General features: G+C 45.4%; 1 protein-coding gene across 1 annotated transcript in view; it reads left to right on the forward strand.

Moving 5' to 3' along the window:
• Nucleotides 1-148: 148 nt before the first annotated feature.
• LOC310957421 (intermediate filament protein ON3) overlaps nt 149-18060 on the forward strand; it is a gene marked incomplete at both ends in the record, with an annotated part of 42663 nt that continues 24751 nt past the window's right edge. The window contains one exon of the mRNA XM_083927977.1: nt 149-472. Within this exon, the coding sequence (XP_083784103.1) occupies nt 149-472 (324 nt within the window). The remainder of the gene's footprint in view (nt 473-18060) is intronic.

The raw sequence follows: 18060 nt of genomic DNA on the forward strand, positions 1-18060 counted from the left end.
TCCACCCTCGGGGGCTTTAAAAGGCCCTGAGACACCTGAGACACACTCACCTACGCCTCTTTGCTTTGCCTCAGTCGTCCTCTGAAAGTCTTCCCTCTATCTCACTCTTCTCCTCCGCTCAATCTCTCCATCTCTCCGTCCCTCCACCATGAGTCTGAGTCGCACCAAGCGGATCAGCTCCAGTAACTCGGTGCGCAGCAGCGGCGGCGGCGGCGGGTCAAGGAGGCTGAGCGGCTTCGGTGCGGGTCAGGGGTGTTTCAGCGGCATCTCCCTGAGCAGCAGCTCCCTGTACGCGGGCACCAACGGGCACCACCACCACGGCCTCGGGGCCCCGCTGGCCTCGCTGTCCGTCAACAAGAGCCTGCTGGCGCCCCTGAACCTGGAGATCGACCCCAGCCTGTCCATGAACCGAGCCCACGAGAAGGAGCAGATCAAGAGCCTCAACAACCGCTTCGCCACCTTCATAGATAAGGTACAGACACGCACACACACACACACACACACACACACACACACACACACACACACACACACACACACACACACACACACACACACGCCAATCTGTTGACTCATAGTTGATTTAATCTGTAAAACTTCACTTTATTGTGCAAAAGAACCACTTTAATTGTGCAAAAGAACCACTTTATTGTGCAAAAGAACCACTTTTTTGTGCAAAAGAACCACTTTATAGTGCAAAAGAACCACTTTATTGTGCAAAAGAACCACTTTATTGTGCAAAAGAACCACTTTTTTGTGCAAAAGAACCACTTTATAGTGCAAAAGAACCACTTTATTGTGCAAAAGAACCACTTTATTGTGCAAAAGAACCACTTTAATTATGCAAAAGAACCACTTTATTGTGCAAAAGAACCACTTTAACATGCAAAAGAACCACTTTATTGTGCAAAAGAACCACTTAATTGTGCAAAAGAACCACTTTAATTATGCAAAAGAACCACTTTATTGTGCAAAAGAACCACTTTAACATGCAAAAGAACCACTTTATTGTGCAAAAGAACCACTTAATTGTGCAAAAGAACCACTTTAATTGTGCAAAAGAATCACTTTATTGTGCAAAAGAACCACTTTAATAGTGCAAAAGAACCACTTTATTGTGCAAAAGAACCACTTTATTGTGCAAAAGAACCACTTTAATAGTGCAAAAGAACCACTTTATTGTGCAAAAGAACCACTTTATTGTGCAAAAGAACCATTTTAATGTGAAAAAGAACCACTTAATTGTGCAAAAGAACCACTTTATTGTGCAAAAGAACCACTTAATTGTGCAAAAGAACCACTTAATTGTGCAAAAGAACCACTTTAATTGTGCAAAAGAATCACTTTAATTGTGCAAAAGAACCACTTTAATAGTGCAAAAGAACCACTTTATTGTGCAAAAGAACCACTTTATTGTGCAAAAGAACCACTTTAATAGTGCAAAAGAACCACTTTATTGTGCAAAAGAACCACTTTATTGTGCAAAAGAACCATTTTAATGTGAAAAAGAACCACTTAATTGTGCAAAAGAACCACTTTAATTGTGCAAAAAGAACAACTTTAAATGTGCAAAAGAACCACTTTAATTGTGCAAAAGAACCACTTTATTGTGCAAAAGAACCACTTAATTGTGCAAAAGAACCACTTTAAATGTGCAAAAGAACCACTTTAATAGTGCATAAGAACCACTTTAATAGTGCAAAAGAACCACTTTAATAGTGCATAAGAACCACTTTAATAGTGCAAAAGAACCACTTTATTGTGCAAATGAACCACTTTATTGTGCAAAAGAACCACTTTATTGTGCAAAAGAACCACCTTATTGTGCAAAAGAACCACTTTAATGTGCAAAAGAACCACTGAATTGTGCAAAAGAACCACTTTAATTGTGCAAAAGAACAACTTTAAATGTGCAAAAGAACCACTTTAATTGTGCAAAAGAACCACTTTATTGTGCAAAAGAACCACTTTATTGTGCAAAAGAACCATTTTAATAGTACAAAAGAACAACTTTATTGTGCAAAAGAACCAATTTATTGTGCAAAACAATCAATTTAATGTGCAAAAGAACCACTTTAATTGTGCAAAAGAACCACTTTAATCACTTTATTGTACAAGAGAACCACTTTAATACGTTTATTGTGTAAAAGAACCACTTTAATCACTTTATTGTGCAAAAGAACCACTTTATTGTGCAAAAGAACCATTTTAATAGTGCAAAAGAACCACTTTATTGTGCAAAAGAACCACTTTATTGTGCAAAAAAGCCACTTTAATGTGCAAAAGAACCACTTTAATTGTGCAAAAGAGCCATTTTAATCACTTTATTGTACAAAAGAACCACTTTAATCCCTTTATTGTGTAAAAGAACCACTTTAATCACTTTATTGTGCAAAAGAACCACTTTAATTGTGCAAATAAGCCATTAAGCTTGAAAAAAGAATAAAAAATGATACGACTGAAGAAATCTTCGTCTGCTTTGACCAAAACGACCGATTAGTGGACTAAGAGGAGGCAGATTATATGAAATATAATCAATAGGTACGTTATGATGTAATATTAAAGATTTAATGAACCCAGGGGGAAATTCACAAGCAGATTAAGCTTATCTTATTTTAAAGAAAATAACAGCAAACCTCTGCAGCAGCATGAGAAGAGTCCCTACACACACAACAAAGCAGCAACAGCGTAGTTTGTGAAGCCAGAGTTTAAAGACTTACCTACTGGCCCCTGTACCAGCTCCTCTCATAGTAAAGTCCATTACAGTGGATTACCAAAGTCAATCCCAAAGGAAGGAGCCCATTGGTGCTTTGTTTTGTGTGTAGGGACTCTTCTCATGCTGCCCCAGAGGTTCGCTGTTTTTTCAGCAGTATTAGTGGTTAAAAAAGACCTTTGAATGCCTTCACCGTCCCCGAGCTAACCACTGTTAGCTTGTTAAAAAAAAGACACAACAATTGAAAAAAAACACACAAAACAACAAAAAAAGACACAAAAACGACACAAAATGACGACAAAATGACACAAAATGACTAAAAAAAAACACAATAAGAAACAAAACAACAAAAAAAGACACAAAAAAGAAGCAAAATGACGACAAAAAGACACAAAAAGACACAAAACCACCTCAAAAAGACTCAAACCCACCAACAGGTTCACTCTCTACGCTGAGGATGCTTTGTTTTCTGTGTAGGGACTCTTCTCATGCTACTGCAGAGGTTTGCTGTTATTTTCAGAAGGAATAAAGTTAAATATGGCGTCAATGAATAAATACAAATGTGACTTTTGTTTCTGCAGCTTTAACTAAACTCACATTCAAGCACTTTCCAAGCATTTCCCGTCACTCTTTTAATAAACTCCACAAAAAGATACAAAATGACCACAAAAAGATGCAAAATGACCACAAAAAGATGCAAAATGACCACTAAACGATGCGAAATGACCACAAAAAGATGCAAAATGACCACAAAAAGATGCACAATGACCACAAAAAGGTGCAAAATGACCACTAAACGATGCAAAATGACCACAAAACGATTCAAAATGACCACAAAAAGATGCAAAATGACCACAAAAAGATGCAAAATGACCACTAAACGATGCAAAATGACCACAAAAAGATGCAAAATGACCACTAAACGAGGCAAAACGACCACAAAACGATACAAAATGACCACATTAAGATGCAAAATGACCACAAAATGATGCAAAATGACCACTAAAAGATACAAAATGACCACAAAAAGATGCAAAATGACCACAAAAAGATACAAAACCACCACAAAAAGATACAAAACAACCACAAAAAGATACAAAACCACCACAAAAAGACTCAAACCCACGACAAAAAGATACAAAACCACCTTAAAAAGATACAAAACCACCTCAAAAAGACGCAAACCCACCAACAGGTTCACTCTCTACGCCGACGATGCTTTGTTGGATATGTAGGGACTCTTCTCATGCTGCTGCAGAGGTTTGCTGTATTTTCAGCAGCATTAGTGGTTAAAAAAGTTTGAATGCCTTCACAGTGCTGCCCCGAGCTAATCACTGTTAGCCACGTCTGGTTGTTAGCGACTAATCGTTGTTACGCGAAAAAAAACTGTCTCGATGGATTATTTAATGTGTGTAAGTGCAGAAAAACACCCTGGGATGATTTTGCGTTGTAATTTAACTTCAATGATGCAGCTTGTTTGAATTGTTTATACGTAAATTCAGAAAATTCACTAAAATCTGATTATTTAAACAGATAAAGATTAAAAGAATCAACGAGATTTAAGAATCACATGGACGGGAAAATCACCAGTTAAGAGACGGTCTTATTTCACCATAACCTTCAACGACAGGTCAGCAAAGTCATGAATGACGTCCTTATTGAAGTTCGGAGGACGATACACGACCGCTAAAACACGTGAGAGGACGGATTTAATTCAAATAGCTGCAGCTCAAAGTGTCAAGATGCATCTGTCACATTAAATATTAGAGCTTTAACTTAAAGTAAATTTTTTTACGTGTTTCTATTTTTACCTGGGAGAAAATACCTGACTTCTTCTTCTTCCATCGCTGCAGAAAAGCAAATATTTCAGATAATTCATAAATAAATACATATTTTACGTCAGATTCTCAGATTCCAGCCTTTAAAACGTGACGATCTGCTGGAGACGGAGGTATCGAACCGTTGTTCGGACAAAATAAGTGATTTAAAATCTGTTTCTTCTTCATCTTGTCAAAGTCGTCACAAGAAACTGCTCCTTTAAAATGAATTTTATGTTTTATTTGCATGTTAAAGTGTTTAAATTCTGCGTATTTTGCCCTGATGCATGAACACGGTGTGTGTTTAACGATCACAGGACGTGTCTTTATCCGTTTGACCTCTGAAAACCTAAAAAAAAAGGTTAATTCTGCGCATTTGGGACGTGCGTCTCTGCTGATGTGAGGACGCACAATGCCTCTATTGTGAGAGCGTGTCACCGACTCCGTGAGAAAGTAGAGACGCTCTCTAAGCGCCATATCGATGTCCGGCTTTATCGCGGAGCGGCAAGTTCCTGTGGGAAACCTCGACGACACGGCTGCAGATTCACTTCCCCAGTTTCCACCTAATCTGTGGTGATTACGTCCGGTTAGCTCGTGTTGTGATCGTGACCTTGTGTCTGTGTCTATCAAGGTCAGATTCAGGTCTTGAAGTGACATTGAGACGATGTGGAAGATGTTTGTCCTCCTCCGCTGTCCGTACATAACCACTTTAATTCAGAGGAAACACTGGTTTAGAAGAAGAAGAAGAGGAAGAGGAAGAAGAGGAAGAGGAAGAGGAAGAAGAAGTAGAAGTAGAAGAGGAAGAAGAAGTAGAAGAAGAAGAGGAAGAGGAAGTAGAAGAGGAAGAGGAAGAGGAAGAAGAAGTAGAAGAAGAAGGAGAAGTAGTAGAAGAAGAAGAAGAGGAAGAGGAAGAGGAAGAAGAAGAGGAAGAGGAAGAAGAAGTAGAAGAGGAAGAAGAAGTAGAAGAAGAAGAAGAAGAGGAAGTAGAAGAGGAAGAAGAAGTAGAAGAAGAAGAAGGAGGAGAAGTAGTAGTAGTAGAAGAAGAAGAAGAAGAAGAAGAAGAAGAAGAAGAAGAAGAAGAAGACACGGTGCGGTTGCACTCACACTGGTCAAAGGAACCAGACTTTAGCCGTGAAACCACCTGGAGCACGGTACGGTGGAACAGTGTGAGCGCGCCTTAAATGAAGAAAGTGTGACTCTCGATTTCCCCCAGTGGTCCCTGGGTGAATACGTCGGACACTGAGGCCTTCGGACCTCTTCTAAAAGGCAAAGTCGAGTCAAATGGCCGATCAACAAACCCCCGCGGTTACAGGCGTTACCCGACCCCGACCGGCCCCGACAGCACTGAAACATTAAAGAGCCCCCCCCCCCCGTGCGGAGAAGTCATTTGTCCGATGCCACAGGAACACAAACGTTCACTTGTTGCCGGGAAACGTGAACGAACCCGATCGGTTCAGCAGAAGAGTTCAACCAATACATTCAAACCGAGAGTCCCATTTCCGTCCCATTGAGCGCTTGTGTTGTAACCTGAAGATTCAGGTCAGACGCGGTGTGGTCGTGTCTCAGAGGGAGGTTACTCTGTCCTGAACAGGAGACAGGCTTTGTGTCGGAGGGTGGATGTATAACAGGCGTGGGGTTTACCCGTCCGCAGGCAGGAAACACGAGCCAGGCAGATACGGGTGGGTGTTGATGTTCATATCGAGCCTCTTATCCGCTGGAATGATGCCGTTTCTTTAACCTCTGAAGAACCGAGGGAAGAAAGACAGAGACCTAGAGCAGCAGGCGCCAACACCATCAGCATCAGCAGAGACCTGCACACAGGACCACAGCAGCAGGCACCACCACCACCACCATCAGCAGAGACCTGCACACAGGACCACGGCAGCAGGCACCACCACCATCAGCAGAGACCTACACACAGGACCACGGCAGCAGGCACCACCACCATCAGCAGAGACCTGCACACAGGACCACAGCAGCAGGCACCACCACGATCAGCAGAAACCTGCACACAGGACCACGGCAGCAGGCACCACCACCATCAGCAGAGACCTACACACAGGACCACGGCAGCAGGCACCACCACCATCAGCAGAGACCTGCACACAGGACCACGGCAGCAGGCACCACCACCATCAGCAGAGACCTGCACACAGGACCACGGCAGCAGGCACCACCACCATCAGCAGGGACCTGCACACAGGACCACATGACCACGGCAGCAGGCACCACCACCATCAGCAGAGACCCGCACACAGGACCACGGCAGCAGGCACCACCACCATCAGCAGAGACCTGCACACAGAACCATGGCAGCAGGCACCACCACCATCAGCAGAGACCTGCACACAGGACCACGGCAGCAGGCACCACCACCATCAGCAGAGACCTGCACACAGTACCACGGCAGCAGGCGCCACCACCATCAGCAGAGACCTGCACACAGGACCACGGCAGCAGGCACCAATACCATCAGCAGAGACCTGCACAAAGGACCACAGCAGCAGGCATCACCACCATCAGCAGAGACCTGCACACAGGACCACAGAAACAGAAACCACCACTATCAGCAGAGACCTGCACACAGGACCACAGAACCACGGCAGCAGGCACCACCACCATCAGCAGAGACCTACACACAGGACCACGGCAGCAGGCAACACCACCATCAGCAGAGACCTGCACACAGGACCACAGAACCACGGCAGCAGGCACCACCACCATCAGCAGAGACCTACACACAGCACCACGGCAGCAGGCACCACCACCATCAGTAGAGACATGCACACAGGACCACGGCAGCAGGCACCACCACCATCAGCAGAGACCTGCACGCAGGACCACGGCAGCAGGCACCACCACCATCAGCAGATGCCTACACACAGGACCACGGCAGCAGGCACCACCACCATCAGTAGAGACATGCACACAGGACCACGGCAGCAGGCACCACCACCATCAGCAGAGACCTGCACGCAGGACCACGGCAGCAGGCACCAACACCATCAGCAGATGCCTGCACGCAGGACCACGGCAGCAGGCACCACCACCATCAGCAGAGACCTGCACGCAGGACCACGACAGCAGGCACCACCACCATCAGCAGAGACCTGCACGCAGGACCACGGCAGCAGGCACCACCACTATCAGCAGAGACCTGTACGCAGGACCACGACAGCAGGCACCACCACCATCAGCAGAGACCTACACGCAGGACCACGGCAGCAGGCACCACCACCATCAGCAGAAACCTGCACGCAGGACCATGGCAGCAGGCACCACCACCATCAGCAGAGACCTACACGCAGGACCACGGCAGCAGGCACCACCACCATCAGTAGAGACCTAAATGCAGGACCACCACCATCAGCAGAGACCTGCGAGACGACCAAACACAAACAACTCCGGGGAAGAAAGTGAATTAGTAACATGCACTGATGAGACATGACTGATACAGACAGAGAGGAGAGAAGCTCAGACACACACACATGCACACACACGACCTATATACATGCAATTAATGGAGAGATATTAGAGTGAGGGGGCTGCCAGTGACCGGCGCCCCGAGCAGGTCGGGGTTCGGTGCCTCGCTCAACAGCACCTGGCAGTGCCCAGGAGATGAACTGGCACCTCTCCAGCCACCAGTCCACGCTCCATACATGGTCCACACAGGGACTCGAACCAGCGACCCTACGGTTCCCAGCCAAGTCACCTATGGACTGAGCTACTGCCGCCCCAAAGGAGTAAAATGTGATGTTCAAAGCTCTAAAATGTCCTGGAATGCGTTCATATTCGGTATGAATGACCTGTTATGGATGTTTTTCGTTGTTTTGGCAGCTCTATAGCGCCTCCCTGAGTGCGCTTCCTTTTTGAAATTCACCAGCCAGATGACTGGGATCTGCCTAATCGTCTGTGCTTTGCGCTCAACTCTGTAATCATAAATACATCCCAGCTGTTTCTGCTCAGTCCCTGTGATTTTACTGGACTTTTTTAACATTTTTGCCAGTTTGGCTCTGTTTTTAACACAAAACAGACCGAATCATGAACATAGATCGTAACACAACACTCTTTCTACATCAGTGATTTTCAACCAGTGTGCCGCGGGAAATTATCAATGAATGGTCTATTTTCGAACTTCATTTATATATAAACTATAAGGCGCATCTGTCCCTTTAAGAAATGGAACCATAGCACTCTCGCGTCACCTACGAAGTGACGCGAGAGTGCTATGATCGCGCCATCTTGGATTCGCTCGGACACTTAAGTAATTCACAAATTGCAAATTTTTTGAGAAAAGCCACAAAGGTACACGAGAGAGCCCTCAAAGCTAGCTACCTTGTGTCATCTTGTGTCAGCTTGGTCGGTGGTGTGCCCCAGGATTTTGTTAATGTCAAAAATACTCGCAGATTTGGAGCTGGTTACCAAGCGACCGGACCAATCAGTGTTGGTTTTGAGGCGCATGCAAATCCGACGTGATCCAGACACATTTGTCAGACGGCGGTAGCTCTAATTCTGTTAGCTGCTAACGCTTTTTTTTGTTGGATCCTTTTGTTGAATATGGACCGGGCTCCTGAAATTGGGCTCCTAGAAACCACTTTAGCACACGTTTTGGCTCCTAGAGGACACTTTAGCACACGTTTTGGCTCCTAGAGGACACTTTAACACACATTTTGGCTCCTAGAGGACGCTTTAGCACACATTTTGGCTCCTAGAGGCACTTTAGCAGGCGTTTTGGCTCCTAGAGGACACTTTAGCACAAGTTTTGGCTCCTAGAGGGCTATTTAGCACACGTTTTGGCTCCTAAAGGGCACTTTAGCACATGTTTTGGCTCCTAGAGGACACTTTAGCACCAGTTTGGCTCCTAGAGCACACTTTAGCAGGCGTTTTGGCTCCTAGAGGACACTTTAGCACACGTTTTGGCTACTAGAGGACACTTTAGCACACGTTTTGGCTCCCAGAGGACACTTTAGCACATATTTTGGCTGTAAATGTCAAAAATACTCGCAGATTTGGAGCTGTTTACCAAGCGAAACGTCCAATCAGTGTTGGTTTTGAGGCGAATGCATATCCGACCTGATCCAGACACATTTGTCAGACGTTGGTAGCTCTAATTCTGTTAGCTGCTAACGCTTTTTTCTGTTGGATCCTTTTGTTGAATATGGACCGGGTTCCTGAAATTAGGCCTTTGGCTCCTAGAGGACACTTTAGCACACGTTTTGGCTCCTAGAAGACACTGTAGCACATATTTTGGCTCTTAGAGGACACTTTAGCACACATTTTGGCTCCTAGAGGGTACTTGAGCCCATGTTTTGGCTCCTAGAGGACACTTTAGCGCACGTTTTGGCTCCTAGAGGACACTTTAACATACGTTTATGCTCCTAGAGGACACTTTAGCACATGTTTATGCTCCTAGAGGACACTTTAGCACACGTTTTGGCTCCTAGAGGGCACTTTAGCACATATTTTGGCTCCTAGAGGACACTTTAGCACACATTTTGGCTCCTACAGGTTACTTTAGCAGGCGTTTTGGCTCCTAGAGGACCCTTTAGCACACGCTTTGGCTCCTAGAGGACACTTTAACACACGTTCATGCTCCTAGAGGACACTTTAGCAGGCGTTTTGGCTCCTAGAGGACACTTTAGCACACATTTTGGCTCCTAGAGGACACTTTAGCACATGTTTTGGCTCCCAGAGGACACTTTAGCACATATTTTGGCTATAAATGTCAAAAATACTCGCAGATTTGGAGCTGTTTACCAAGCGAACGTCCAATCAGTGTTGGTTTTGAGGCGAATGCAAATCCGACCTGATCCAGACACATTTGTCAGACGTTGGTAGCTCTAATTCTGTTAGCTGCTAACGCTTTTTTCTGTGGGATCCTTTTGTTGAATATGGACCGGGCTCCTGAAATCAGGCCTTTGGCTCCTAGAGGGCACTTTAGTAACATGTTTTGGCACCTACAGGACACTTTAGCACACGTTTTGGCTTCTAGAGGGCACTTTAGCACACGTTTTGGCTCCTAGAGGGCACTTTAGCACATATTTTGGTGCCTAGAGGACACTTTAGCAGGCGTTTTGGCTCCTAGAGGACACTTTAGCACACATTTTGGCTCCTAGAGGACACTTTAGCACACACGTTTTGGCTCCTGGAGGGCACTTTAGCACATGTTTTGGCTCCTAGAGGACACTTTAGCGCACATTTTGGCTCCTAGAGGACACTTTAACACATGTTTATGCTCCTAGAGGACACTTTAGCACACGTTTTGGCACCTAATTTAGAGGTGGATTGAAGTGAAACAGAAGAGACTGTTGAGTGTAAACAACATGGAGGCTTCCACGGATGAGATGAGCAGCTATGGAGCGAGCCGCTCACTCACTCTTTTTTCTCTGGATCCTTCTGTTGAATATGGACCGGGCTCCTGAAATTGTGTCTTTTATCCGTAAATTCACGTTAAACACAAAGGGAAAATATCCTTTACCCAAATGTTGTTTCCTTTCTGGGCTTTAGTTGATTGGTTGGTTTGGCCCGTATGTTTGGCCCGGACACTTTAGCACACGTTTTGGCTACTAGAGGACACTTTAGCACACGTTTTGGCTCCCAGAGGACACTTTAGCACATATTTTGGCTGTAAATGTCAAAAATACTCGCAGATTTGGAGCTGTTTACCAAGCGAAACGTCCAATCAGTGTTGGTTTTGAGGCGAATGCATATCCGACCTGATCCAGACACATTTGTCAGACGTTGGTAGCTCTAATTCTGTTAGCTGCTAACGCTTTTTTCTGTTGGATCCTTTTGTTGAATATGGACCGGGTTCCTGAAATTAGGCCTTTGGCTCCTAGAGGACACTTTAGCACACGTTTTGGCTCCTAGAAGACACTGTAGCACATATTTTGGCTCTTAGAGGACACTTTAGCACACATTTTGGCTCCTAGAGGATACTTGAGCCCATGTTTTGGCTCCTAGAGGACACTTTAGCGCACGTTTTGGCTCCTAGAGGACACTTTAACATACGTTTATGCTCCTAGAGGACACTTTAGCACATGTTTATGCTCCTAGAGGACACTTTAGCACACGTTTTGGCTCCTAGAGGGCACTTTAGCACATATTTTGGCTCCTAGAGGACACTTTAGCACACATTTTGGCTCCTACAGGTTACTTTAGCAGGCGTTTTGGCTCCTAGAGGACCCTTTAGCACACGCTTTGGCTCCTAGAGGACACTTTAACACACGTTCATGCTCCTAGAGGACACTTTAGCAGGCGTTTTGGCTCCTAGAGGACACTTTAGCACACATTTTGGCTCCTAGAGCACACTTTAGCAGGCGTTTTGGCTCCTAGAGGACACTTAAGCACACATTTTGGCTCCTAGAGGACACTTTAGCACATGTTTTGGCTCCCAGAGGACACTTTAGCACATATTTTGGCTATAAATGTCAAAAATACTCGCAGATTTGGAGCTGTTTACCAAGCGAACGTCCAATCAGTGTTGGTTTTGAGGCGAATGCAAATCCGACCTGATCCAGACACATTTGTCAGACGTTGGTAGCTCTAATTCTGTTAGCTGCTAACGCTTTTTTCTGTGGGATCCTTTTGTTGAATATGGACCGGTCTCCTGAAATCAGGCCTTTGGCTCCTAGAGGGCACTTTAGTAACATGTTTTGGCACCTACAGGACACTTTAGCACACGTTTTGGCTTCTAGAGGGCACTTTAGCACACGTTTTGGCTCCTAGAGGGCACTTTAGCACATATTTTGGTGCCTAGAGGACACTTTAGCAGGCGTTTTGGCTCCTAGAGGACACTTTAGCACACATTTTGGCTCCTAGAGGACACTTTAGCACACACGTTTTGGCTCCTGGAGGGCACTTTAGCACATGTTTTGGCTCCTAGAGGACACTTTAGCGCACATTTTGGCTCCTAGAGGACACTTTAACACATGTTTATGCTCCTAGAGGACACTGTAGCTCACGTTTTGGCACCTAATTTAGAGGTGGATTGAAGTGAAACAGAAGAGACTGTTGAGTGTAAACAACATGGAGGCTTCCACGGATGAGATGAGCAGCTATGGAGCGAGCCGCTCACTCACTCTTTTTTCTCTGGATCCTTCTGTTGAATATGGACCGGGCTCCTGAAATTGTGTCTTTTATCCGTAAATTCACGTTAAACACAAAGGGAAAATATCCTTTACCCAAATGTTGTTTCCTTTCTGGGCTTTAGTTGATTGGTTGGTTTGGCCCGTATGTTTGTGATAGACAGATGGTTTATCCAATCAGCAACCAGCATTTTCACCCCACAACACAACACGCTTTCTAAAAGACCCAGTGTTTAAAGGAGCCAGTTGAGATGGTTCAGGATCATCTGGTAAGGATGAACCCTGGGCGCCTCCCTAGGGAGGTGTTCCAGGCACGTCCGGCTGGGAGGAGGAGGCCTCGGGGAAGACCCAGGACCAGGTGGAGAGATTAGATCTCCACACTGACCTGGGAACGCCTCAGGATCCCCCAGTTAGAGCTGGTTAATGAGGCCTCTTGTCACGTGAGACAGAGGAAATTTGGAGAAGTTTGCCAACAAACGTCCAATCAGCGTTGGTTTTGAGGCGCATGCAAATCCGACCTGATCCAGACACATTTGTCAGACGGCGGTAGCTCTTAATCTGTTAGCCGCTAACTTTTTTTTCTGGACCGGGCTCCTGAAATTTTGTCTTTGATCCGTAAATTCACGTTAAACACAAACGGCAAATATCCTTTACCCGCATGTTGTTTCCTTTCTGAGCTTTGCCATCAACGCAGTTAGAACAGCCGTGTCAAACTGATCCAGTAAAGTGCCTTGTGGCTGCAGGTTTTCATTCCAACCAAGCAAGAACACACCTGACTCGACTCATTCAATCACCTGAATTGCCTTCACACAGTGGATTTGTTGGACCAGGTGTGTTTTTGATTGGTTGGAATGAAAACCTGCAGCCACACGGCCCTTTACTGGATCAGTTTGACACCCATGAGTTAGAACGTCATAAACTTTGTTGATCTGATTGGTGGATTTGGCCCGTGTGTTGGTGATAGACAGATGGTTTATCCAATCAGCAACCAGTGTTTTCGCCCCTTCCCAAAAGATCTCCACACAGGAGTTCCCACATGGATCTGCAGAGCAAATGTGAATAATGCAAATCAATCCATCTGGTGGAGTCAGGGTTAGCTCTTTGTATCGTTTTGTCCAAATTTCACAGGACAAACGCTTCGAGAAACACTTAACCGTGTACAGTCGCACCAGCGTGTAAGCATACTGTCATGAACGGTGCGGGGAAATAACACAAAGGAACCTGGACCCAAATGCAGACAAGGACACGGGATAAGGGAATAAACAAGTATTTAATAACGACAACAAAAGGGAACCAATTACAGGTGAAACTACAATATGGATGGGATGGTCGAGGGGAACAGGAACGGGTGACAGACAGACAGTCGGGGATCTGGACAGGGGAACGGGATCTCGGGAAACTACGGAGGGAAACATCTCATCTCATCTCATCTCATCTCATCTCATCTTCATCCGTTTATCCGGGGTCGGGTCTCGGGGGCAGCAGCTTTGGCAGGGGACCCCAAACTTCCCTTTCCCGGGCCACATTAACCAGCTCTAACTGGGGGATCCCGAGGCGTTCCAAGGTCAGTGTGGAGATATAATCTCTCCACCTAGTCCTGGGTCTTCCCCGAGGCCTCCTCCCAGCTGGATGTGCCTGGAACACCTCCCTAGGGAGGCGCCCAGGGTTCATCCTTACCAGATGATCATGAACCACCTCAACTGGCTCCTTTCAACGCAAAGGAGCAGCGGCTCTACTCCGAGTTCCTCACGGATGGCTGAACTTCTCCCTCTCTCTCTAAGGGAGACTCCAGCCCCCCTCCTGAGAAAACCCATTTCGGCCGCTTGTTCCTGCGACCTTGTTCTTTGGGTCCTGACCCAGCTTTCATGACCACAGGTGAGGGTAGGAACCAGGACTGACCGGTAGATCCAGAGCTTTGCCTTCCTCAGCTCTCTTTTCGTCACAACGGTGCGGTAGAGCGACTGCAGCACCGCCCCCTGCTGCTCCGATTCTCCGGCCAAACTCACGCTCCATCGTCCCCTCACTCGTGAACATGATCCGAGGTACCTTCACTTGGGGTAAGGACTCATTCCCTACCTGGAGTAAGCAATCCACCGGTTTCCTGCTGAGAGCCACGGCCTCAGATTTAGAGGTGCTGATCCTCATCCCGGCCGTTTCACACTCGGCTGCGAACCGATCCAGTGAGCGCTGAAGGTCACTGACCCACGAGGCCATCAGGACCACATCATCTGCGAAAAGCAGATGGAGGGGAAACAAAGAAACAATAATAAACAAACAACACGAAGCGAGAATGCAATCAAACGAGAAAGAGGGAATAACAGACAGACGGAGACACATGCAGGGAACAACAGACAGAGGAGACACATGCAGGGAACAACAGACAGAGGAGACACATGCAGGGGACAACAGACAGAGGGAGACACATGCAGGGAACAACAGACAGAGGAGACAAATGCAGGGAACAACAGACAGAGGGAGACACATGCAGGGAACAACAGAGGGAGACACATGCAGGGAATAACAGACAAAAGGAGGCACATGCAGGGAACAACAAACAAAGGGAGACAAACACAAGCACAAAAGGAAAGGAAGAGGCTGGCAGAACAGGGATCCTGACACTTTTTTCAATCACAGAGAGCGACGGCAAGGCGATGACGACGTCTATGCGACACACCGAAGCTTGTAGTTTGTTTACATCTACGGATTCAACATGGCAGCAGTTGCTAAGTTACCTTATGATGTTCTAAGTAGTTTAGAATAAAAGTTAATTTTGAAAGAAGAACAACTTTTGGCGTTAAACTATTTTATTAAGGAAGGATGTCTTTGCCGGTCGCTCTATATACGTCTTCTGGTATAGTTGATACGATTGTCTATGAGCTCCGTGCAGACGCATTTGATAAGAAGAAGAAGAATTACTTTATTTTTATCCCACACGGGGAAATTCAATTTTCAATTTTCACTCTTATTATCATACATGTTACACACACAGGCCCGAAATACACACATGCACAACCAGGACCTATACATGCAATTGAGGAGAGATGTTAGAGCGAGGGGGCTGCCAGTGACCAGCGCCCCGAGCAGTATAAACATTCATAGCGCCCAATAAACGGCTCTGGGCGATCGTGAACCACACCTCAAATACAAGAAAATGATTGGGTGGTTCCCAGAACAAATCTTCTTGAGATTTGGTCACGTTAGCCACGCTAACCGTCACCTTTTGTAAGCTAAAACCGGTCACGTTACCCAGGCTAATCGTCACCTTTTGTAGGCTAAAACCGTTCATGTTAGCCAGGCTAACCGTCACCTTTTGTAGGCTAAAACCGGTCATGTTAGCCACGCTAACCGTCACCCTTTGTAGGCTAAAACCAGTCATGTTAGCCACGCTAACGTCACCTTTTGTAGGCTAAAACCGTTAAAGTTAGCCACGCTAACGTCACCTTTTGTAGGCTAAAACCGGTCATGTTAGCCATGCTAAAAGTCACCTTTTGTAGGCTAAAACCGGTCATGTTAGCCACGCTAACCATAACCTTTTGTAGGCTTAATGCGGTCATGTTAGCCAGGCTAACCGTCACCTTTTGTAGGATAAAACCGGTCATGTTAGCCAGGCTAACCGTAACCTTTTGTAGGATAAAACCGGTCCTGTAAGCCACGCTAACGTCACCTTTTGTAGGCTAAAACCAGTCATGTTAGCCAGGCTTACCGTCACCTTTTATAGGCTAAAACCAGTAATGTAACGTTAGTTTTGGTGCCTAAACCTAACCGACACCAACAGCAACCGTTGCGTTCTACTTAAATTTTGCATTATACTTTACAGAAAGGCGAACGGTTAAGTTAACAGTGAGGCGCTGTTTCGTAAGATATCATTCAAACTTTTTTGCAGAAGTTGCATATCTCATATCCTTTCCCTCCAGCCACAACCCAAGTAAACAAACAAACAAACAAACAAAAAGTGGGTTGGGATTGTTTCCACACGGCTCTCCCAGAAACTTGAGAACATTTTTTCAAGGACAACCTTTAACAACGGGTACAATCGGCCGAAATGTGTTTCCTCAGGAGGGGTCTGGAGTCTCCCTTAGAGAGAGGGGGAGAAGTTCAGCCATCCGTGAGGAACTCGGAGTAGAGCCTGTACTGACTAAGCCCTAATCTTAGTAGTACTGGCTGTTGATTTGCTTTATAAGTTTCCGACGTGCGCCCAGCGCGCTCCTTATGCCGCAAAAACGAAAATCGTTCAGTTTATTTGCTGGTTTATTTTCCTTTTATAACACACAGCCGCAATAATTTTAACTCAAAATGCATGTAACAAAATAATAAATCGAATTCCTCACTAAAGTATACATATACATAAACACACGAGCACACGAGCACACGAGCACAAGAGCACACGAGCACACGAGCACAGTCGAAAAACTGTTTGCTCCCTCGCAATCAACAGCACCTGTGATCAGGTTCAATCTTCAATCAGGTAAAAAAGCTCTCACTCTGCTGACCTGAGGTCAACTGAACCACACCGCCCCCTAGTGGCACGGGGTAAAATTACACAGACAAAGCACATTTGATATGGCTCCTACACACCAGCCCCTAATTGCATCTGCCCGAGCAATTACACCAACAATTTTAAATGAGCCATGATGAGCCAAAAAATAAATAAATAAAAATTTAAATATATATGTGTATATAAAGCTCATTTTTAAATGGGAACCAATTATTCCTTAGCTTCATTAAGCAAGCATATTTTGGTTATGGGTCGTTCAATGATATTTGTCTTGGGTTTTAAACGAACCACACGTACTAGACCTCTTTTATCAGGGAAGGTTTCCAGTTTTCTCTGACAGGAAGACCACGTCAACATGGGGTGACTCCTGTTCGTCTTCCACCTCCTCTTTAATCTTCTTCTTCTTCGGCTCCGTCTCCTCTACTTCGCTGACCTCCACAGAGGCTTTTCTACCCTTTTGTTTAGTTCCTTTTTTCTTTAGCCCCATCTCCGCTTTTTCTACAATCACAATCTCACTCTTTGTGTCTTTTTTCTTGTTGGGCATATCCTCTTTCTCCACCTTTTTGTTCGACGATGCTTTGCTAATTTTGTTGTTGCCTTTGATCTTAGGCATTCCCGACTCATTTCCACCTTCTTCAGCACTGGCTTCCTTTTTTTTCTTCTTTTTCACCTTGACCTCTTCGACCTCAGCAGTCTCTCCCTCTGGTGTTTCTGACTTCACTTCATTCTCAGAAACTTTCATTTTGGCAGAAGTTTCCTTTTTTGTTACACTCACTCCATCCATCGCTTCTGTGGTTTCAACAATGGTTTTCTTCTTCTTCTTCTTCTTTTTCTTTTTGTTGCCATTTGGTGCCATTTTCTTTGCATTTACATTATTGACCACATGCCCTTTAGAATCAGTCACAGATTCAGAGACAACTTTCCTCTTCCTTGGATGGTACACACCGT

This window comes from Echiichthys vipera (genome assembly GCF_963691815.1).
Source record: "Echiichthys vipera genome assembly, chromosome: 2".
NCBI lineage: Eukaryota > Metazoa > Chordata > Actinopteri > Perciformes > Trachinidae > Echiichthys > Echiichthys vipera.